Consider the following 19,319-nt stretch of genomic DNA (forward strand, 5'->3'; position numbering starts at 1 on the left):
GCTACAGCTGGGCTTATGAGCACCTGAGCCCTGTTGTCCCCTAGCAGCAGCCAGGCTGTAATTAGCTTCCAGAGGGACCTTAAGGCCCATCTAACCTGCATAGAGACTGGGTCATAACCATGATGGGCAAGCAGCTGGAACCCCACTCTTCCTGCACAGTGCCTGAGCCACAACTGGGTGGGATGAGTGACCTTTCCACACAGCAGTGCTGGCTCTGCCACAGCTGGTGGGCATATGCAGCAAATAGAGTGGACATTCATATGAAGTGCCTGGCTCTGATGGCCAAGGGAGATTGGTCTCATGGCCCACATGAACCAGCTGTTACACAAGACCACTCTTTCAAGACTGAGGGAGGTAGCTATTTCACATAATACATATAGACATAGAGGCAAAATGAGATAGAAGAGTATGTCCCAAACCAAAGAATAAGGCACATCTACTTAAAACAAAACAAAAACTTGAATGAAATGGAGATAAGCAATTTACCTGATAAAGAATTCAGTAATGGTCCAAAAGATGCTTACTGATTTGGGGAGAAGAATGGATGAACACAGCAAGAACTTTAACAGAACTACAGAAAATATAAGAAGGTATCAAATAGAAGTTATAACTGAAATGAAAAATACACTAGAGGGGTTCAGTAGCAGAAGGGATAAACAGAAGCATGAATCAGTGAGCTTGTTGTACTATATTTACATTATTTTTGCAACTTTACCTTTGAACCATACATGTTATCTATTCTGTGAATAGTATTATACAGATGTAAATTTATATAACTGTTATGTGAAATAAGAGAATTATGGGACAGTATAATCATGATTCACTCCCATGTACCATGTTCTTCAGTGACTATAATCCTTTACAACTGCTTACTCTGCAGTTGCTCTTTTTTTTTTTTTTTTTTTTTTTTAATTTTATAAAGAGAGAGCACATGCGAGTGGGGAGAAGGACAGAGAAAGAGAGAGGGAGAATCTTAAGCAGCCTCCATGCTCAGCATAGAGCCCAGCATGGGGCTTGATCCCACAACCATGAACTTGGTCATGACCTGACCTGACATCAAAGTCAGACGCTCAACTGATTGAGCCACTTAGGTGCCCTGGCAGTTGCTTTAAAGGATCTTCCCCCCTCAAAATTGTGTATAATTCTGTGTAAAATAGTGTTACTGAAAACACATTTTGATTTTGTTTCTTTTAGGCCTATGGCATGTCTGCATTACCTTTAAATCTGATAAAAGGCACTAGAAGTGCTGCTTATGAACGTTTAGAAAACACTGAAGACATTGAAGAAGTGGAGCAACACATTCAAACGATTAAATCAAAAGTAAGTTGGTATTTTATTGTAATTGGGAAGCATAAAAGTACATTGTCTTTGTGCTATTTTCTGATATGACTTAGATATTGGCAATTCCATATTTTTGACATTGTTTGAATTTTTTTGCAACATATCCTTAAGAAACTATGTCCTTAGTTTTAAAATTTGTCTTCTGTGAAATGCAAAACATTGACAATTTGAGAATTTCTATCAGTGTTCAAACAACTAAAAAACAAAATTCTTCTCAGGTATGAACAGGACCTTGCTTATCCCACATATACTGATTACATGTGTAACATCAGATTTTACTGTATCATTTATGTTCAAGTTTTATGTACTAGTGGAATAAGCTAAAAGTTACATGTAACCACTTGCCAATTAAATGTACTTCTAAAAACACAATGAAGTTTTTCTTTCTCTATCACCTTCAAGGAGCAGATAAATATTATCTATAGACCATAGTAAAAAATGGAAAGTTTTCTGAATTATTCTACTAAACTAGCATAATCCTGATATAGAAACCAGATGGTAATTGCACACAAAAAGGGATATATATATGTACTGATCTCTCTTATGAACATAGAAGCAAATGTTATAAAGAAAATATTAGCAATTCAAACCTATGCTATAATAGAATATGTTGTAATTATCAGATTAGGTTTATCATAGAAATGCAAAGTCTGACACATTAGAAAAATCTATTAGAATAGTTTAATATGTTGATAAAGAATGAGAAATATTAGCATCTTAATAGATGCTTAAGAATATTTAGTAAAAGTCAATTTGTAGTTATGATTTAAAAAGAAGCCTTACCCACTTGTTGGGATGAATACTGGGTGTTGGATGGAAGCCAATTTGACAATAAATTATATTTATAAACAAACAAAAAAGAAGCCTTACCAAATTAGAAGAAAAGAAAGTACTTAGGAAAGGAAGCCTGTAACAAGCCTCATACTTAATGATAAATGAAACATTCCCATTCAGGACAGTGCAGTCAGTATCACTGTTGCTCGTTAGCATTTTCGTGGAGGTGCTAGTCAGGTAAGAAAGATTGCAGGTATAAACATTGGAATGAGAGAGTGAAAACAAGGGAAATATCCTTTATTATTTGCAGATACCATCTACCAAGAAAATCTGACAGAATCAAAGAGTCAGGGTTAGGGTTAATTAACCCTGATTGTTTATTAATTAACCTTAATTAGGGCACCTGGGTGGCTCAGTCGGTTAAGCGCCCAACTTCACTCAGGTCATGATCTCACAGTTTGTGGGTTCAAGCCCCGTGTCAGGCTCTGTGCTGACAGCTTGGAGCCTGTTTTGGATTCTGCGTCACCCTATCTCTGCCCCTCACCCACTCATGTTTTGTCTCTATTTCTCTCAAAAATAAATAAACATTACAAAAAATTAAAAAAAAATTAACCTCAATTAATTATTAATCAAATTAATAGAACTAATAAGAGTTCATCAAAGTGCCTGGATACAAACATGCAGAAATCATGAACGACTTGGAGGATGTAATAGGAAATGATCTCATTCACAATAGCTGTAAACAGTAAAATAATAAGAAATGTCAGAATTTTCCTGATAGAAATTATAAAATCTATTGAAATACATAATAGAAGACTGAAATAAATGGAGAACTTCCTCAGTTCCTGATTGGAAAGATTCATTATTGTAGAGGTGACAGTTGTTCATAACTTTAGGTAGAAATTCAGTGCAATCATAGAAGACAATGAAATTTTCATAGACCCCCCTACCATAGAGTAAAACAATCCTGAATTCAAATCAAATACAAAACTTAAAAAACATTAGGAGAAAGTGAAAGTAAAGTTTTTGTTCGTGTATAGAAGACCTTTCTAAACGAGGCACACAAAAATCCCAAATGCTGATTGAGACATTGGTGAGTTTTACATTTTTATGTTCTAAAATTTATGTACCGGGGCGCCTGGGTGGCCCAGTCGGTTAAGCGTCCGACTTCAGCCAGGTCACGATCTCGCGGTCCGTGAGTTCGAGCCCCGCGTCAGGCTCTGGGCTGATGGCTCGGAGCCTGGAGCCTGTTTCCGATTCTGTGTCTCCCTCTCTCTGACCCTCCCCCGTTCATGCTCTGTCTCTCTCTGTCCCAAAAATAAATAAAAAACGTTGAAAAAAAATTTTTTTTAAAAATAAAATTTATGTACCCAAAAAGTACCACCAAAAAGGAAGTTAAAGAACCAGCAAAAAAAGTGTGAGGAAATAATCTGCAGTATAGTTTATGTATAAAGAACATCTTCCAGTCAGTAAGAAAAAAGGACAAGCATTACATAGAAATATTGAACAAAAGACCCAAATAGCATTTACTGAAGGAAAAACTATCCAGTGAAAGTTACAAAATGATGCTTCAGCTCTTTAGTAGTAAGTAGGTTGACCAAGCATCCTAGTTCACCTAGGACCTGAGAGATTTTCTAGAACATGGAACTTGCAGTACAGAGACCAGGATGGTTGGTCACCTTCATAATCAGAGATGTGCTAATTAGAAGTACTCATTATATATATATATATATATATATATTTTTTTTTTTTTTTTTTTTTTAATTTTTTTTTTAACGTTTATTTATTTTTGAGACAGAGAGAGACAGAGCATGAATGGGGGAGGGTCAGAGAGAGGGAGACACAGAATCTGAAACAGGCTCCAGGCTCTGAGCTGTCAGCACAGAGCCCGACGCGGGGCTCGAACTCACGAACTGTGAGATCGTGACCTGAGCTGAAGTCGGACGCTTAACTGACTGAGCCACCCAGGCGCCCCTATATTTATTTTTTTATCTTTTAGAAATCTTTAACATTTTTACCTCTGTCAGGTATTAATGAGATTTGGGGCATAGATACACTGTTTGTGGGAATGTAAAGTCTACAGCTTTTTAAAGAAAACTATGTGATGTGACATGTACATATACAAACAAACACACCCGTTAGTAAAGTTTAATCCAGCAGCTGATGTCTAGGAATGTATCCTACTTCATTATATAAGGATGTTCATGCACACTGTTAATGCACACCCTCCCCTTCCAAAAGAAAACAGTCTAAGTGTTCAAAAATAAAGTATTTATTAAGGTGCCATGGTATAATGTGGTGTGCAGTGATGAAAAAGAATGAGGTAGATTATCAAATCAGTCTCTCAGTTCAAATTCTAGCTCTCCTTATCATGCATATTATAGTATCTGTGAGCCTTATTTTCCTCATCTAGTAAATGGGTATACTAGTACTACCAACTTCAAAATTTTGTTCCGAAGATTTAAGGAGAATAAACGTAAGGGAACAGATAAGTTTTAGGCACAAGAAATGTGCTCAAGAAATGTTAGCTATTACGTATAACAAAAACCATATGTTATATTAGCATATATGAATGCATATAAATCCATAGAAAATGTGTGTAAGGATACTGATTTACTTAATGGTGATAACAATATGAAAGGGCAGTAGTACTTAATGACAGTGTGAAGGGAAGCTTTCTTTCACATTTTACTTTTTTTTGAACAAAGGCTATGTGTTCATATACTTTATATGTATATTTTTTCCAGATGAGATAATTAGTTGCCGAGTTTCTTTAAATATATATTTTTTAACGTTTATTCACTTTTTGAGAGACAGAGACAGAGTGCGAGCAGAGCAGGGGCAGAGAGAGAGGGAGACACAGAATCCGAAGCAGGCTCCAGGTCCTGAGCAATCAGTACAGAACCCGACGTGGGGCTCGAACTCACAGACCAGGAGATCATGACCTGAGCCACCCAGGCATCCCGCTGAGTTTCTATCCTGGTGTTTGTTTCTCTAACCAATATTCTTCTTATCTTGGTTTGGTTAATAGGCAAAGCAGAATGGACTTCTGTCTTTTACTCCACTGAAATATTCACCAAATAGGCAGATAACTTGGATTTATTTTCAGTGGACCCTTAAATCAGTTTACTAATTTTTTTTTTTTTTTTTCTGAAATAGTGAAAGCCAGCTGTTAAATAAAACTACTTTATTGCTGGTATCCTTTGGATAATAGAATGGCAGTTTTGAGAAAAACTGAATGTTTAAGGTACAAAGTACCAAACCTTTCTCATACCATACACTTGAAGTATTATTGCCTGGATCTGTCTTCTAGAAGGGAGTGTTTGTTTTATTCCTTTGTCCTTCTGAAAATACCTTTCTCCCAGGTTCCTTTTATTGAGGATACAATTTGATAGTACATATGGTATTTGACTTAAAGGAGTGAAGATAATTAAATATAGCCTCAGGTATGTCAAGTATGGTCCCTGTTTGGGTGGCACCAGCATCTCCTGGGACTTTGGTAGAAATGCAAATTTTAGGCCCCACCCAAGACCAACTAAATTTTATTCATAGGGTCTAGAAATCTGTGTTTAACAAACTTTTCAGGTAATTATGCATGATAAAGTTTGAGAAGCAATATGGTAAGGTATGGAAGAGGATGGCTCGGTCTAGAAGAGCATGGCAATGCCATTATGTAAAGAGACCTTTATGACTGTGTAAATTTCTTTATTAAAGGATATTTGAGTGTTGTCTTCATTATTTTGATGATTTCAGATGAGCCTGCACTGGGATACACTAGAGAGCAATTTTGTTGTCTGTGTCTTAAGAACCTACTTAAACCTAAGTAGGGATATTAACATTTTAATATCTGATGTCTTTATATTTTAAAAATGTAGTTCCATGTAAATATGTTTCTTGTTGCTTCCAATAAAACCAAGTTTACATTTCACCTTTTTGTATATTCAGCAGTTGTCATATTACTGTAGTTTATTATTGTACCTAATTGAAGACACTTAGGGCCAGGAGAATTCAAGTGGGAAAGTGTTATCTTCGAGACCATGGAAAAGGTACTGCTCAAGGTTACAGTAAGCATCACATAAACATAGGTCGTTGGGAGTTTTCCGTCAGTAGGTTGGCTAAAGAAAACATGACTCATTTTGCAAAAGTACTTGGAGAATAAGAAAGTGCAAGTTCTCAGCAGTTCTAAAAACATGTGCATAGCACATACTAGTATTGCATCTCTCTGCTGATATATGAAACCTGTGCTGACCAAAGGGAGAGGAGGGGTAGGACCAAACATATTAAGGAATAGAAGGAGGAGCTTGGAGGTTAGGGAGAGTAATTGAGCAAATTGAATAAAGTACCATATAAAAAGGTATTTTTAAAGATATTTATGTCTCTCCATGTAACTTGACCATGTATTTGGAAAATAGGGATCAAGAAGTTCAGTATTAAATGTGTATACATCTGCATTTTGATGCTGACCTTGGTTCAGAGATGTGTGTTGTCACCTAGTTGTTGTCTGTATTTTTCAGTTTGTAAATTTGCCTGAGGAATATCCAACCTAAAAAAAGCTTTTGTTGCATGATTTTCTAAATTTGATGGATACTTTACTAAGACCTTAATGGTAAAAAACTGTTTTATTTTGGTCTGTTATTTGTAGAGCAAGGATGGTCGACCTTTGCCATCAAGGGATAAACGTGCTTTAAAACAATTTGAAGAAAGGTTACGAACACTTAGGAAAAGAGAGAGGCACTTAGAATTCATTGAAAACAGCTGGTGGACAAAATTTTGTGGTGCTCTGCGTCCCCTGAAGGTAAATGGAGTTTTCAAAAATTATGTTGTCACTCTTCAGTTTATATAGACCTGTCAGAGAGAATGACTTCTCTTTGTAAGGCATTATAGCATGATACTTATGAGCATGAATTTTGAAGTTAAACTGGTTTTGAATCATAGCTCTGTCATTTGGTAGTTTGGGCAAGTTACACACCTCTGTGAACTTCATTTACTCCTGTGTAAAACAAGTATTGTAACAGAGGTGTTGGGAAATTTAAATTAGAATATAGGTAAGTAATGTGTGCTGCCAGCACATTTTTGAAAATTTGTACTTTTTTTTAATGTTTGCTTATTTTTGAGAGACAGCATGAGTGGGGGAGGGGCAGAGAGTGAGGGAGAGAAAGAATCTCAAGCAGACTCTGCGCTGTCAGCCCAGAGTCTTGATGCTGGGCTTGATCTCATAAACTGTGAAATCATGATCTGAGCCAAAATAAAGAATCAGACCCTCAACTAACTGAGCCACCCACATGCTGCACAAGTTTGTACTTTTCTATAAATAGGAAAACTGGGACCCACTTTAGAACTCAGGTACCCTAACTGAAATTAATAGAATTTGCTTCCTTGTTAGGTGGTATGTTTCTGAAAGTATATAAAAAGGTATTATTCAGGGCAGAAAACCATTTCTTTCTTTCTTTCTTTCTTTGTTTCTTTCTTTCTTTCTTTCTTTCTTTCTTTCTTTCTTTCTTTCTTTCTTTCTTTTCTTTTTTGAAACGATCATTTGCTAGCCTTGATTTCTTCAGATTGGATAGTGGTACCTACACTTAAGGACCTAGATTGAACTAAGGGCATAATAATACAACTCTGAGTCTAAAAAGTGTCTAGAACTGCTGGCAACAGACTTCTTTATTGTCCATTCTGTATCTGGCATTTCAAACACCTGAACTTTGTATAGAACAGTATGCATGTTGTAATTTACAAAGTGCAGCGAATAGACTGGTGTAAAGAATGTTAGGCAAGATGAGGCTCTAAAGTGGGTTTTACCTAAGTTTAAAAAAAAATGTTTTAGAGAGCCCCATGAAAGGATTAGTTAGGTTGAGTTTTGCTTTATCTTTTTCTTATAATTAGAAAGGAAATAAGGAAATGCACTGACTGCTCATCCTAAAAATCTCCTTTTTGGAAGAGTTCTTCAAAATTATATCATAATCAGATCTATTGTGTATTACTTTTTTTTTTTTTTTAATGTTTATTTATTTTTGAGAGACAGAGCGTGAGCAGGGGAGGGGCAGAGAAGGGGAGACACAGAACCTGAAGCAGGTTCCAGGCTCTGAGCTGTTGCACAGAGCCTGATGCGGGACTCAAACTCGCAAACCATAAGATCATGACCTGAGCCGGAGTTGGACACTTAACCGACTGAGCCACCCAGGCACCCCTATTGTGTATTTTTAAACCTTCTGTTAGAATCAATTTTGTTAAAGACTCACCACTCTTTTTTTTGCAAGGTGATTGTCTTAGTAATACCAAAGGTATGCTAAAACCCTCCTCAACCTTATCTTCTTCTTCTTTTTTTTTCTCCTCAACCTTATCTTAATTCTAAATTTTTTATATGGCTTCTTTATAAATATTTATAACCTGGTCTCTAACATTAGCTGCCTTGATTTAAACATGCTCTGTCCTATTTCACTGAACCTAGTTTAGAGGGATTTTTAAATCAACTTTATTAAGTGTGCAGATTGATTTTGCCAACTATGTAGATATAGAAGACCCACATCACTTCAAAAACTACCCCATGTCTTCCCGTCTCCCACTGAACTCAGACCCCAGATGGCCATTGATGTCTTTCTGTCATTATGGTTTAGTTTTATGTGTTGTATTATTTCATATAAATGGAATAGAGTGTAGTATAATCCTTTTTCTGGCTTCTTTGGTGCAACAAAATGTTTTCGAGATTTGTCTATGTTGCATTTTTTTTTCAGTAGTTCATTCTGTTTTATTGCTGGGTAGTATCCTGATTGGTGTCTATGTTACAGTTGGTTTATCCACTCACCTTTTAGTGGAGATTTGAGTTATTCCCAGTTGGAGATTATTATGAATAATGCTGATGTAAACATCTGTTGTAGATGTGTTTTCATTTCATTCATTTTTCTTGGGTAAATAACTAAGAGTAGAATTTCTGGGTCTAATGTTTAATGTATATTTAACTTTCTAAGAAAGTACCAAAGTATTTTCCAAAGTGGTTGTACCATTTTTTTTTCCCACAGCAATGTGAGATTTCAGATTGCTTCATATCCTTGTCAGCTCTTATATTGTAACTGTTTGTAATAGTTATTCTGATGGCTGTATAATAATATTTTATTGTGGTTTTGATTTGCATTTCCTTGGTGACTAATGATATTGAGCACTTTTTGTATTCTTATTGGCCATTTGTGTATTTTCTCTAAGAGTTTTTTAAGTGTGTTTGTTTATTTTGAGAGAGATAGAGACAGTGTGCGTGTAGGGGAGGGGGAGAGAGAGATCCGCAAGCAGACTCTGTGCTGACAGCCTGGAGCCCAACAAGGGGCTTGAACTCATGAACCGGGAGATCATGACCTGACCCAAAACTGAGAGTCAGCTGCGTAGCCGACTGAGCCACCCAGGCACCCCTGTATATTTGCTCTAAAATGCCTGTTTAAATCTTTTGTCCATTTTTAAATTTAAGTTTTTGTTTGATGAGTGAGCTACGAATTCTTTATGTGTCCTGGATTAAATACTTTGTCAAATATATGTATTGTGAATGTTGTCTCTTTTTATGGCTTGCCTTTATGTTTTCTTAACACTGTCATTCAAAGAGATGTTCCTTAAGTTTTTATAGCAATCATTTTCTGATATGTTTTCTTCTGGAAATTTTACAGTTTAACTCATATTTTAGGTTTGTCGTCATTTTTAAGTTAATTTTATGGGATGGTATAACTTAAGGGCTTCTTTTCCATGTGGAGATGCAGTTGTTTCAGCAACATTTTCTTGTCAAGACTGTTCTTTGCTCATTGGCTTTCCTTGGTACCTTTTGCCAAATCAATTGATCATGTGCATATGTGGGTCTATTTCTGGACTTTTTCTTTTGCTCCATTGATTTATATGTCCTTATGCTAAAACTTGATTATTGGTGTGTTATATAATCAGTCGCAAAATCAAGTAGTCTAAATTCTTCAGTTTTGTTCTTCTTTTCAATAGTGTTTTAGCTATGCTAGATCCTTCACATTTCAATATAAATTTTAGAATATTACAAAATGCCCACTGGGATTTCTAGTGGGATTACTTTGAATCTGTAGGCAAATTTGGGGACACTTGATATTGTAAACTGAACCAGATGAGAGTTCATCCATCTGATGCACAGCAAGCAAGTAAAAACTTGATACCAGCCTATTGCAAGAAAGGCTGTTTATTGGTGTGGCACCACCCAGGATAACAGGGAGCTAATGCTTCACAGTCCTGAACTCTCCCAGTGGCTTACAGGTGAGGGTGTTTTTTTGTTTTGTTTTTTAACTTTAGAGCACGAGAGTGCAAGTGTGAGCAGGGGAGGGGCAGAGGGTGAGAGAGAGAGAGAGAGAGAGAGAAGGAAAGAGACAGAGTGAGACAAAGAGAGAACTTTAAGTAGGCTCCACTCAGCATGGAGTCCAACTTGGGGCTTGATCCCATGACCCCGAAATCATAACCTGAGCTGAAATCAAGATTCAGATGCTCAGCTGACTGAGCCACCCAGGGGCCCTGACAAACGAGGGTTTTTAAAGGCAACTTTTGGTGCAAAGGCCCTCCTGAGAAGGTGGACCCCACTGATTGGAGGCCCAGAAGGTCATGTTAGCAGGTGCTCTGGTGTTGCTTTGTCTGGTCTCCTGAAAGTCTTTTCCATTTCAGGAGACTTGGAATCTGAAAAATGCTTTTACTCTTTATGTTAGAGATTTCATTAGGTACATTTGGTGATTATATCTTTGTTTATAAGCTAGTGGAGTTGCATTTCTGCAGGTTCCCTGGCCAGTCCAGCCTTGCCTGGGGATGATACAACCTTTAGTGCTCATTCTTTCATCTGAGCTGACAAGATGGATGCCGGCTTATATTTTAATACTGAACCTGCCAATTCATGGACGTGAGAGCTTTCCATTTATTTATGATAACTTAAATTTCTCTTTGCAACATTTTGTAGTGGTCAATGTAGAGGTCTTGAAAATATTTTGATAAATTTACCTATATCTTTATATTTCTGTTCCCCCAAAATTTGTATGTTGAAATCCTCATCTCCAATGTGATGGTATTTGGAGGTGGGGGCTTTGGGAGCTGATTAAGTCATGAGGGTTGAGACCTTATGAATGGGATTAATGCCCTAATAAAAAAGACCCCAGAGGGCTCTCTCACCCCCTCCTCCATGTGAGAAGACAGAAGATTTTATGATTTTGTTTACCTTCAATCCTGAATTATTGGCTTCTCTTAGTATGTAGAAATTTGTTTTTGTGCATTGACCTTATATCATGCAACCTGGCTAAATTTTTACTTCTAGTAGCTTTATTATAGTTTCCTAAGGAATTTTTATGTACATGAACATGTTAGATGCTTAAAGACAGTTTTATTTCTTCCTTTCCAGTGTAAGAGTCCCAATTGCTTTTTTTTTTCTTCCCATTATTGCACTGGCCCAAACCTCCTGTACAATCAATTTACCACTTATTCTTTTTGTTATATGACTGTATTATTCTTGAATATGGATCTAAATTCTTACCTTTCTTTCATTTTCTGGGCCTAGGTTAAGGATAAGAGGAATAATTAGGAACAGTGAGGAATGAAAATAGGCATGCCTGAAGGAAAACTCTGGGGATACAAACTTAAATTGTTATATAATTGAGGGTTTAACATGATTGTGACGGGATAAACACTGCTTTTTTTTACTCAAATGAAATATAAAAATTATTATCACTTCTGTGTTTGTGCATAGTTGATATAGTTCATAAAGTGGAAGATACATGCTCTTAGTGCTTCTTAAATATTAGCATCTAAGTAGTCCTAGTGGAAGAAGGTAGAGACAGGTCCACTCATCCCACTCACTGTTCCCTACCTGCCGGAGGTGACTTACAATCCATGAGACTCTCCTGATAGAAATTCCTTTGAAGTTATGTTCTATCTCAAACTTTTGTGCTAATATTGCCTTTTAATCTGTATTCTGATCCATGTTTCTTTTATTAGAAAATGTATTGGAGGGGCGCCTTAGTGGCTCAGTCGGTTAAGCGTCCGACTTTGACCCAGGTCATGATCTCACGTCCGTGAGTTCAAGCCCCGCATCGGGCTCTGTGCTGACAGTGCAGAGCCTGGAGCCTGTTTCAGATTCTGTGTCTCCCTTTCTGTCTCTCTGACCCTCCCGCATTCATGCTCTGTCTCTCTCTGTCTCAAAAATAAACGTTAAAAAAAAAAAAATTAAAAAAGAAAATGTATTGGATTTAAATTTTCGCAAATGGAAAAATTCAGTTCTACGATTCTATAGTTTTTTTTATGACAAAATATTATAATTTTTTTCATAAGAGTAAATCCTCATGAGAAACCTAATGATCTTGTGGTTTCACATTGCTCTGCATTCTTAGGATATGCATACCTCATTTCAGAGGCATGGACTTTGCTGTTTCATACACTTGGTTTTGAGTCCTTGCTCTGATCCTAACCAGCTGTCTAAACTCTGTTCCTTCACCTTTCTAAACCTTAACTTTTCTCACCTTAACTTAACTCACTAATGGATTTATATACTTACCTTATTTTTGTTGTGAGAATTAAAAGAAATAATGTATGTAGTGTTAATGCCTTTTGATGTAAACAGCTCAGGAGATTGCAGCTGCTATTGTTATAGGTTTATATTTAAAATTTTTCAACTTCTTAAATGCTGCCATAGAACTCAAAGGAAAATACCTGTTTTATGTTGTAGACATTTATAAAACTAAGCATCTAATTAGAATAAATTAATGGCTTCTTAAAACAACTTTCAGAAATAATACTGAACACATTTCTATGAATACAGTCTGATGTTCGTTAACTACATGACAGCATACTTCGAACTTGTATAGCTAATTGGCCTGGGTAACCTATGGATTCATTAGGTTTTAAATCCAACTTTTGGTTTTACTATATATATATATACCTTATATTATATACATACCTCTTGTATTTACATAGAAAGTTGTAAATACATGTTCATAATTATATCACAGATTTTTTGAGACTTTTTAAAAATTGTGGTAAAATGTATATAAAATTTACCATTTTAACCATTTGTAAGTATGCATTCCGTGATACTAACCATGGAACATTCACAACATTATGTAACAATCACCATTATTCATTTCCAGGACTTTTTTTCATCTCAGAAACACCACACCCATTAAACAAGAATAACTCCCCATTCCACACCCACCCCCAGCCCATATCCCCTGATGACCTCTGTCCTGCTGTCTCTGCCTGTTCTAGGTACATCATATAAGTGGAATTATTACTGTGTTCGTTTGTATATGGTTTATTTCAAATTGCATAATATCTTCAAGATTTATCCATGTTGTAGATGCATCAAAATTTCATTTCTTTTTAAGACTGAATTACATTCTGTTGTGTATGTAATCTACATTTTGCTTATCTATCTGTTGGTGCACATTTGGGTTGTTTCCAACTTTTGGCTATTGTGAATAACACTACTGCGGTAATTGGTGTTCAAGTATCTGTTTGAGTACCTGCTTTCAGTTATTTTGAGTATATACTTAGAAATGGAATTACTGGATGACATTTCCGTTTTGTGTTTAGTTTTTTGAGGAACCTACAAACTTTTTTTTCACAGCGACTGTACCATTTTATATTTCCACCAGAAATGCACAAGGGTTCTAATTTCTTTCCATCTTTGCAAACACTTATTTTCTGTTGTTTTGATAATAACCAACCTTATGGCTGTGGAGTGATACCTCATGGTGGCTTTGATTTGCATTTCCCTAATAATTAGTGATCTTGAGCATCTTTTCATTTGATTATTGGCTATTTGTGTATTTATTTTCTTTGGAGAAGTGTTCACTCAAGTCTTTTGTCTGTTTTTAAATTCTTTATGTTTTATTGTTGTCAACTTGTAAGGGATTTTTTTTTTAGTAGTCTGAATATTAATCCCTTATCAGATATAGGATTTGGAAATACTATCTCCCAACCTTGGTTTGTCTTTTCACTATGTAGATAGTGTCCTTGATACACTAAAGTTTTTAATTTTGATGAAGTCCAATTTATTTAATATTTGTTGTTGTTGTGGCCTGTGCTTCTGTGTCATATCCAAAAAATAATTGCCAAGTCCAGTGCCATGAAGATGTTTCCCCCTTTTTATCCCTAGAAGTTTAATAGTTTCAGCTCTTAGGTTTAAGTCTTTTTAACTATAATTGAGTTAACTTTTTTATATGATTAAGGTTAAGGGTCCAATTTCATTCTTTTGCATTTGGATGCCCTTGACCCAGCACTATTTGTTGAAAAGATTGACCTTTTGGTCTTGACACCGTCGTCAAAAATCGATGGATCATATATGGGAGAGTTCATTTCTGGGGTCTATTACATTAGTTATATATCTGTCTTTATGACAGTACAAAGAAAGCTATTTTGATTATTGTAGCTTTGTAGTAAGTTTTGAAATCAGGAAATGCAAGTCTTGTAACTTTTTCTTTTGTAAGATTGTTTTGGCTATTTGGGGTTTTTTGAAATTTCATAGGAGTTTTAGAATGGGTTTTTCTGTTTCTGCAAAAAAACCCAGAAAATAAACAAAAAAAATTGTAATTTTGATAGAGATTGCATTGATTTTGTAGATCACGTTTAGTAGTATTGTTATTTTAATAATACTAAGTCTTGAAGTCCATGAACATGGCATGTCTTTACATTTATTTATGTCTACTTGAATTTCTTTGAGCAGTGTCTTGTAGTTTTCAGTGGATAAGTCTTTTGTCTCATTGTTTAAGTTTATTCCTAAGCATTTTATTATTTTTGTTTTATTCTGTTTATTTGAATCAGACACATAATAAAGAACTATTAAAATTTATATTTCTACTTGTCCCACTAATCTCCTAACCCCCCAACACATACACAAACACAACTAAAATTCATAAGGTAAACAAACAATGAAAAATAGTTTTATCATACATAGACAGTGCTTAGTTGTTTTGAAGGTGTGTGGGAATATTTTAATTTTTTTAACTAATATTTTTGTCATCCCAGGAGCCTCTAGAATTTACTACAACTATGTTTAAAGATGTAGCAGATTTCCTTTCTGAGAATAATATTTAAAGCATGTATGTTTTTATTGTTTGTTTTAGGTCATACTATTTAGGTATGTCTAAAGAAAAAGACTGGCACTTTTTAACTTTAAAGGAGGCTTTTACTGGATGTATAAATGTGCATTTCAAATTTTACTTGATCACTATTTGAGAGAGATTTTTTTAGGGGGTTTTAATGTAGATGCTTCTTAGAGTAATAGTAATTGTATATTAGAGTTTCTGGAACCTACAGTATCTTTTGTAGATTCCCAGTAACTTTATGGTATGGATATTGTAGTTCATATAAAGAATAAACCCACTTGTAAGTGACCTAATCCATCTTTACATTGGTATAATAATGAAACTCCAGTGCATAGAAAAGCTTGGAGTGGGTCTTAAAAAATCAATGACTGATCTTTTTTTTTTGTGTTTGTGTTTAAGAAGACTTGTTTAACATATATGGTTGATTCATTAACATTGAACTGTAGATGTAAGATCAACATCAGTATTACTTCTGTCTGAACAAAGCTTACCTACACAAGTACATCCTCAGTAATCAGAGCCTTCTTAAGTCTTAGGAACGCTAGAGAGCACTTCAGTACTATGCTGGGGGCTCTTTGAAAGAGCAAAATTACCAACACAAAAGCACAAAACAAAGAATGTAATGCTAACTAGACCACTTACTGGATACTTGTTTACAGTATGAGAGCTGAAACAAGAAAGGGTGTACCCTTGTTCAACCTTAGCTGGGAATTTGCACATCAGGTGACTTAGATTTTTCATTACCCTGCACATATCCCAGAAGACCACGTAAGTGCCCTAAGTATTGATTTTAAGGTTATAAATAAATTTTAGTGGGTAGATGCATTTGCAAATACAGAATCTGCAAATGAGAATCAACTGTACCTCTAAGTAAAAACAAAAAGAAATCTCCCAATCTAGCAAGTCTTCCCTCCAGCTCTTATTGCAAAACTTTGTGTTTAAACAGATAGTCAGTCTGGGGAAAATTGCATGGGAGAAAAGGGGAAATTTGGAGGTGGGCCTAAGATTGATCTGAAAGCCCCTAAAAGTTAAATGAAATAAGCTGGTCACAAAAAGATAAATACTGTGTAATTCCACTTATATGAGGTATCCAGAGTAGTCACATTCATGAAAACAGAAAATAGAATGGTGGCCTCCAGGAGTTGGAAAGAAAGAGATATGGGGAGTTGTTGTTTAATGGGTACAGAGTTTCAGTTTTGCCAGATACAAACAATTCTTGGAGTTTGGTTATACATTGTGAATGTATTTAATGCTACTAAATTGTGCACTTAAAATGTTATGATGATACATTTTATGTTATGTATCTTTTACCATTATTTAAAAAACAAAAACAAAAAACCAGAAATGGCCAAGAACCAGAGTGACATGAAGAGTTGGACTGTGGGAAAAATGAGAGGAAAACAGAGATGAAAACAAAATTACAGGGTGTCCAAAGGAAAATAGACTCAAAATTTGGTAAGCAGTATTGAAGAAAGGTAGGAGAAACAACCAAGAGAAAGAAACAAGAAGTAAAAAGAATCAAAAAGTGTTGAAATGGAAGAGAAGGAAAAACTACATGTGTTTAATTGGAGAAGGAGAAGCTTAATTGGTCCATGCAGAAGCAAAACAAAAGAAATTAGTGGAACTAATATTTAAAGTTGTGATTCCAAAAAATGACCTAAAAATAGACATGAAATCTACACATTGAAATAGCCACTTTGTACCTGGGAAAATTTATGTGCATTTTCCTAGTAACACTGACTTCAGAATTAAAGAAGAGTCCTTAAGATTTCCAAGTAAAAAAAAATCCACTGATTTACAAGGTCAACATAGTTAGACTTATTATCAGATTTTTCAAAAAACATAAAGCAAGCAAGAATGGGGCAGGGGGACATTAAAAAAGGCCTAAATGAACAGTCCAAAATCAGAAGTTTATATTTGGCCAAACTATCTTTTAGAAAAGAGATTTTTAAACATTTAAGGACTTAGGGAATTCTGTACCCACGGGCTCTTGAGAAATCCACTAATTGCCAAGGTCTAACCAACCAAGAGATGAGGTGGAAAACATCAGTAAAAGAAGTAATGGTGAATATTTAATATTGCAGATCTATGAAGAAAAGATGTGGGCAAGGGTGAGAATATGTGTAAACATAGGTTCTGATGAGACAGAAATCGTGCAATTAGAGAGAAGTAGAATTTCTTATAGATTACTGTATGGGTAGTAGGTGGGAGTTGGATACATAAAAACTAATCAACTTTATTTTAAAGGGCTAAATATGAAAACAGGGGCTAAGAGCATTTGAAAATTAAAATACACTGAAACAAAAGTATAAAGCTACTTGACAAAAAGGACTTAAAAATGGAAGAGTGAAGAACACATATTAACAAAGAAACATGAGAAATATAAAATACACGCAAGTCTCAGATAATAATATATGTTGAGATTAATGTTCCAGGCATATCAATAAATATGAGTGGACCTAACTCACTATTAAAAGAAAAATTTAAATTTTCCTCACAAAGTGAGGTATAACCTAAAACAGATTGACAAAGGCTAAAAATGTATATTAAAAGATATACTAGGCAAATGGAAATGATAAGAAAACGTATAGCGATCTTGATACTGGACAAAGTAGAATTTCAAGCTGAAAAATATTAAGTCCGACAGAGAAGGATACTTTTTGTGATAGAATCCTTTTCTCCTCCCTCAGTGATTTCCATGCCCTAATCTGTGGAACCCTTTATAGTAGCCACATGAAGTGGCAGAAGGGACTTTGCAAATGCAATTATGGTTACAGACTTTTAGGAGGTTATCCTGGATTATCTGTGTGGGCCCAGTCTAATAACATGTGCCCTTAAAAGCAGAGAACTTTTTTGGCCTGAGTCAGAGAGATGTATGTGGTATAAAGAGTAAGTCAGGGATAGTGAAAATGTGATAAAGGATTGGCTTGCCATTACTAATTTGAAGATGGAGAGGGCAGTATGAAGAGGAATGCAAGCAGCTTAAGGAACTGAGAGGCTGATAGCCATCAAAGACTACAACCCTGTATTGAGCCCTACAACCTCAAGGATCTGAATTCTATCCACACTCTGAAAGAGCATGAAGGGATTCTTCCCCAGAGCCTCCCGGAGGGAATACAGCCCTGCTGACAACTTGGTAGTTTGGCTTTGTGCCACCTTAAGCAAAGAACCATCTGAGCTGTGCTGTGCCCAGACTTCTGACCCACAGAATAAGAAGTAGATGTTGTTTTAAGCCACTACATTTGTAGTAGTTTGTCACTGTAGCAATAGAAAACTAATATACTTATTAAGAAAATTTGTAAGTTATGATGAAGATGAAATAGTTACGTACCAAAGAACACACAACCACCTTTATGAAGCAAGAAGTATGAGATATTCAAGGAGACGTAGATTGAAATATGTTAATAGTAGGAGAATAACATAGCACCATACTCAGGGTAAGACATTTCAGATGCACAAAATTGAGTAAGAATATAGAAGACCTAAGTCAATAAGGCATATCATAACTTTGGGACTTTAAATCCCAATAAAGAGTCTATACTTTCCAAGTACACATGGAACATTCACTAAAATTGATCATATATTATGTCATGAAGAAACTTCAATAAATTCTACAGAGTAGATATATTACAAACACCTCTTCCCTGATTGCAATGCAGCATTAAAACTAGAAATTATAATAAAATCAATAAAGTAGGACACTTTTCACTTGGAAATTAACCTTGTATTCAGCAACTCTTGGGTGAAAGGAAAGGAGAAATAAAAACAAACTTCAAAATTCTTAAAATTAACAATGGAAATATCATATTAGAACCTATGAGATACATGTAAGACGGTGATCATGAAATAAGGATCAGGAAATTCAAAGCCTTAAATACATTTATCAATAAAAAAGAAAGGATAAAAATATACTCTAAATTCCAAGCATGCAAGGCTAGCAAAGGAGCAAAGTAAACCAACAGAAAGCACAAGGAAAAAAGTAAACATAAAATCAGAAAACAATGAGAGGAAAACTAGATCAATAATTTCTATGTGTATGTTTCAACTAATAGATAAAACACTAACTTCATTGAAAGGAAACCGGGCTGATTGGAGAAATGGTTGATGCTGAGGCTGGTGCTGGGAAAGTATATAAGCCCA

General features: G+C 35.4%; 1 protein-coding gene across 2 annotated transcripts in view; it reads left to right on the forward strand.

The window, feature by feature from the left end:
* Window positions 1-19,319, forward strand: part of LMBRD1 (LMBR1 domain containing 1) — a 112,511-nt gene that overhangs the window by 54,890 nt on the left and 38,302 nt on the right. For both annotated transcript variants that reach the window (XM_019417656.2, XM_053904764.1), the window contains exons 8-9: window positions 1,195-1,320; window positions 6,758-6,910. In XM_019417656.2, coding sequence (XP_019273201.1) covers window positions 1,195-1,320; window positions 6,758-6,910 — 279 coding nt within the window. The remainder of the gene's footprint in view (window positions 1-1,194; window positions 1,321-6,757; window positions 6,911-19,319) is intronic.

The sequence above is a fragment of the Panthera pardus genome, unplaced genomic scaffold (assembly GCF_024362965.1).
Source record: "Panthera pardus isolate Hobbes unplaced genomic scaffold, ASM2436296v1 HiC_scaffold_17, whole genome shotgun sequence".
Classification (NCBI taxonomy): Eukaryota; Metazoa; Chordata; class Mammalia; order Carnivora; family Felidae; genus Panthera; species Panthera pardus.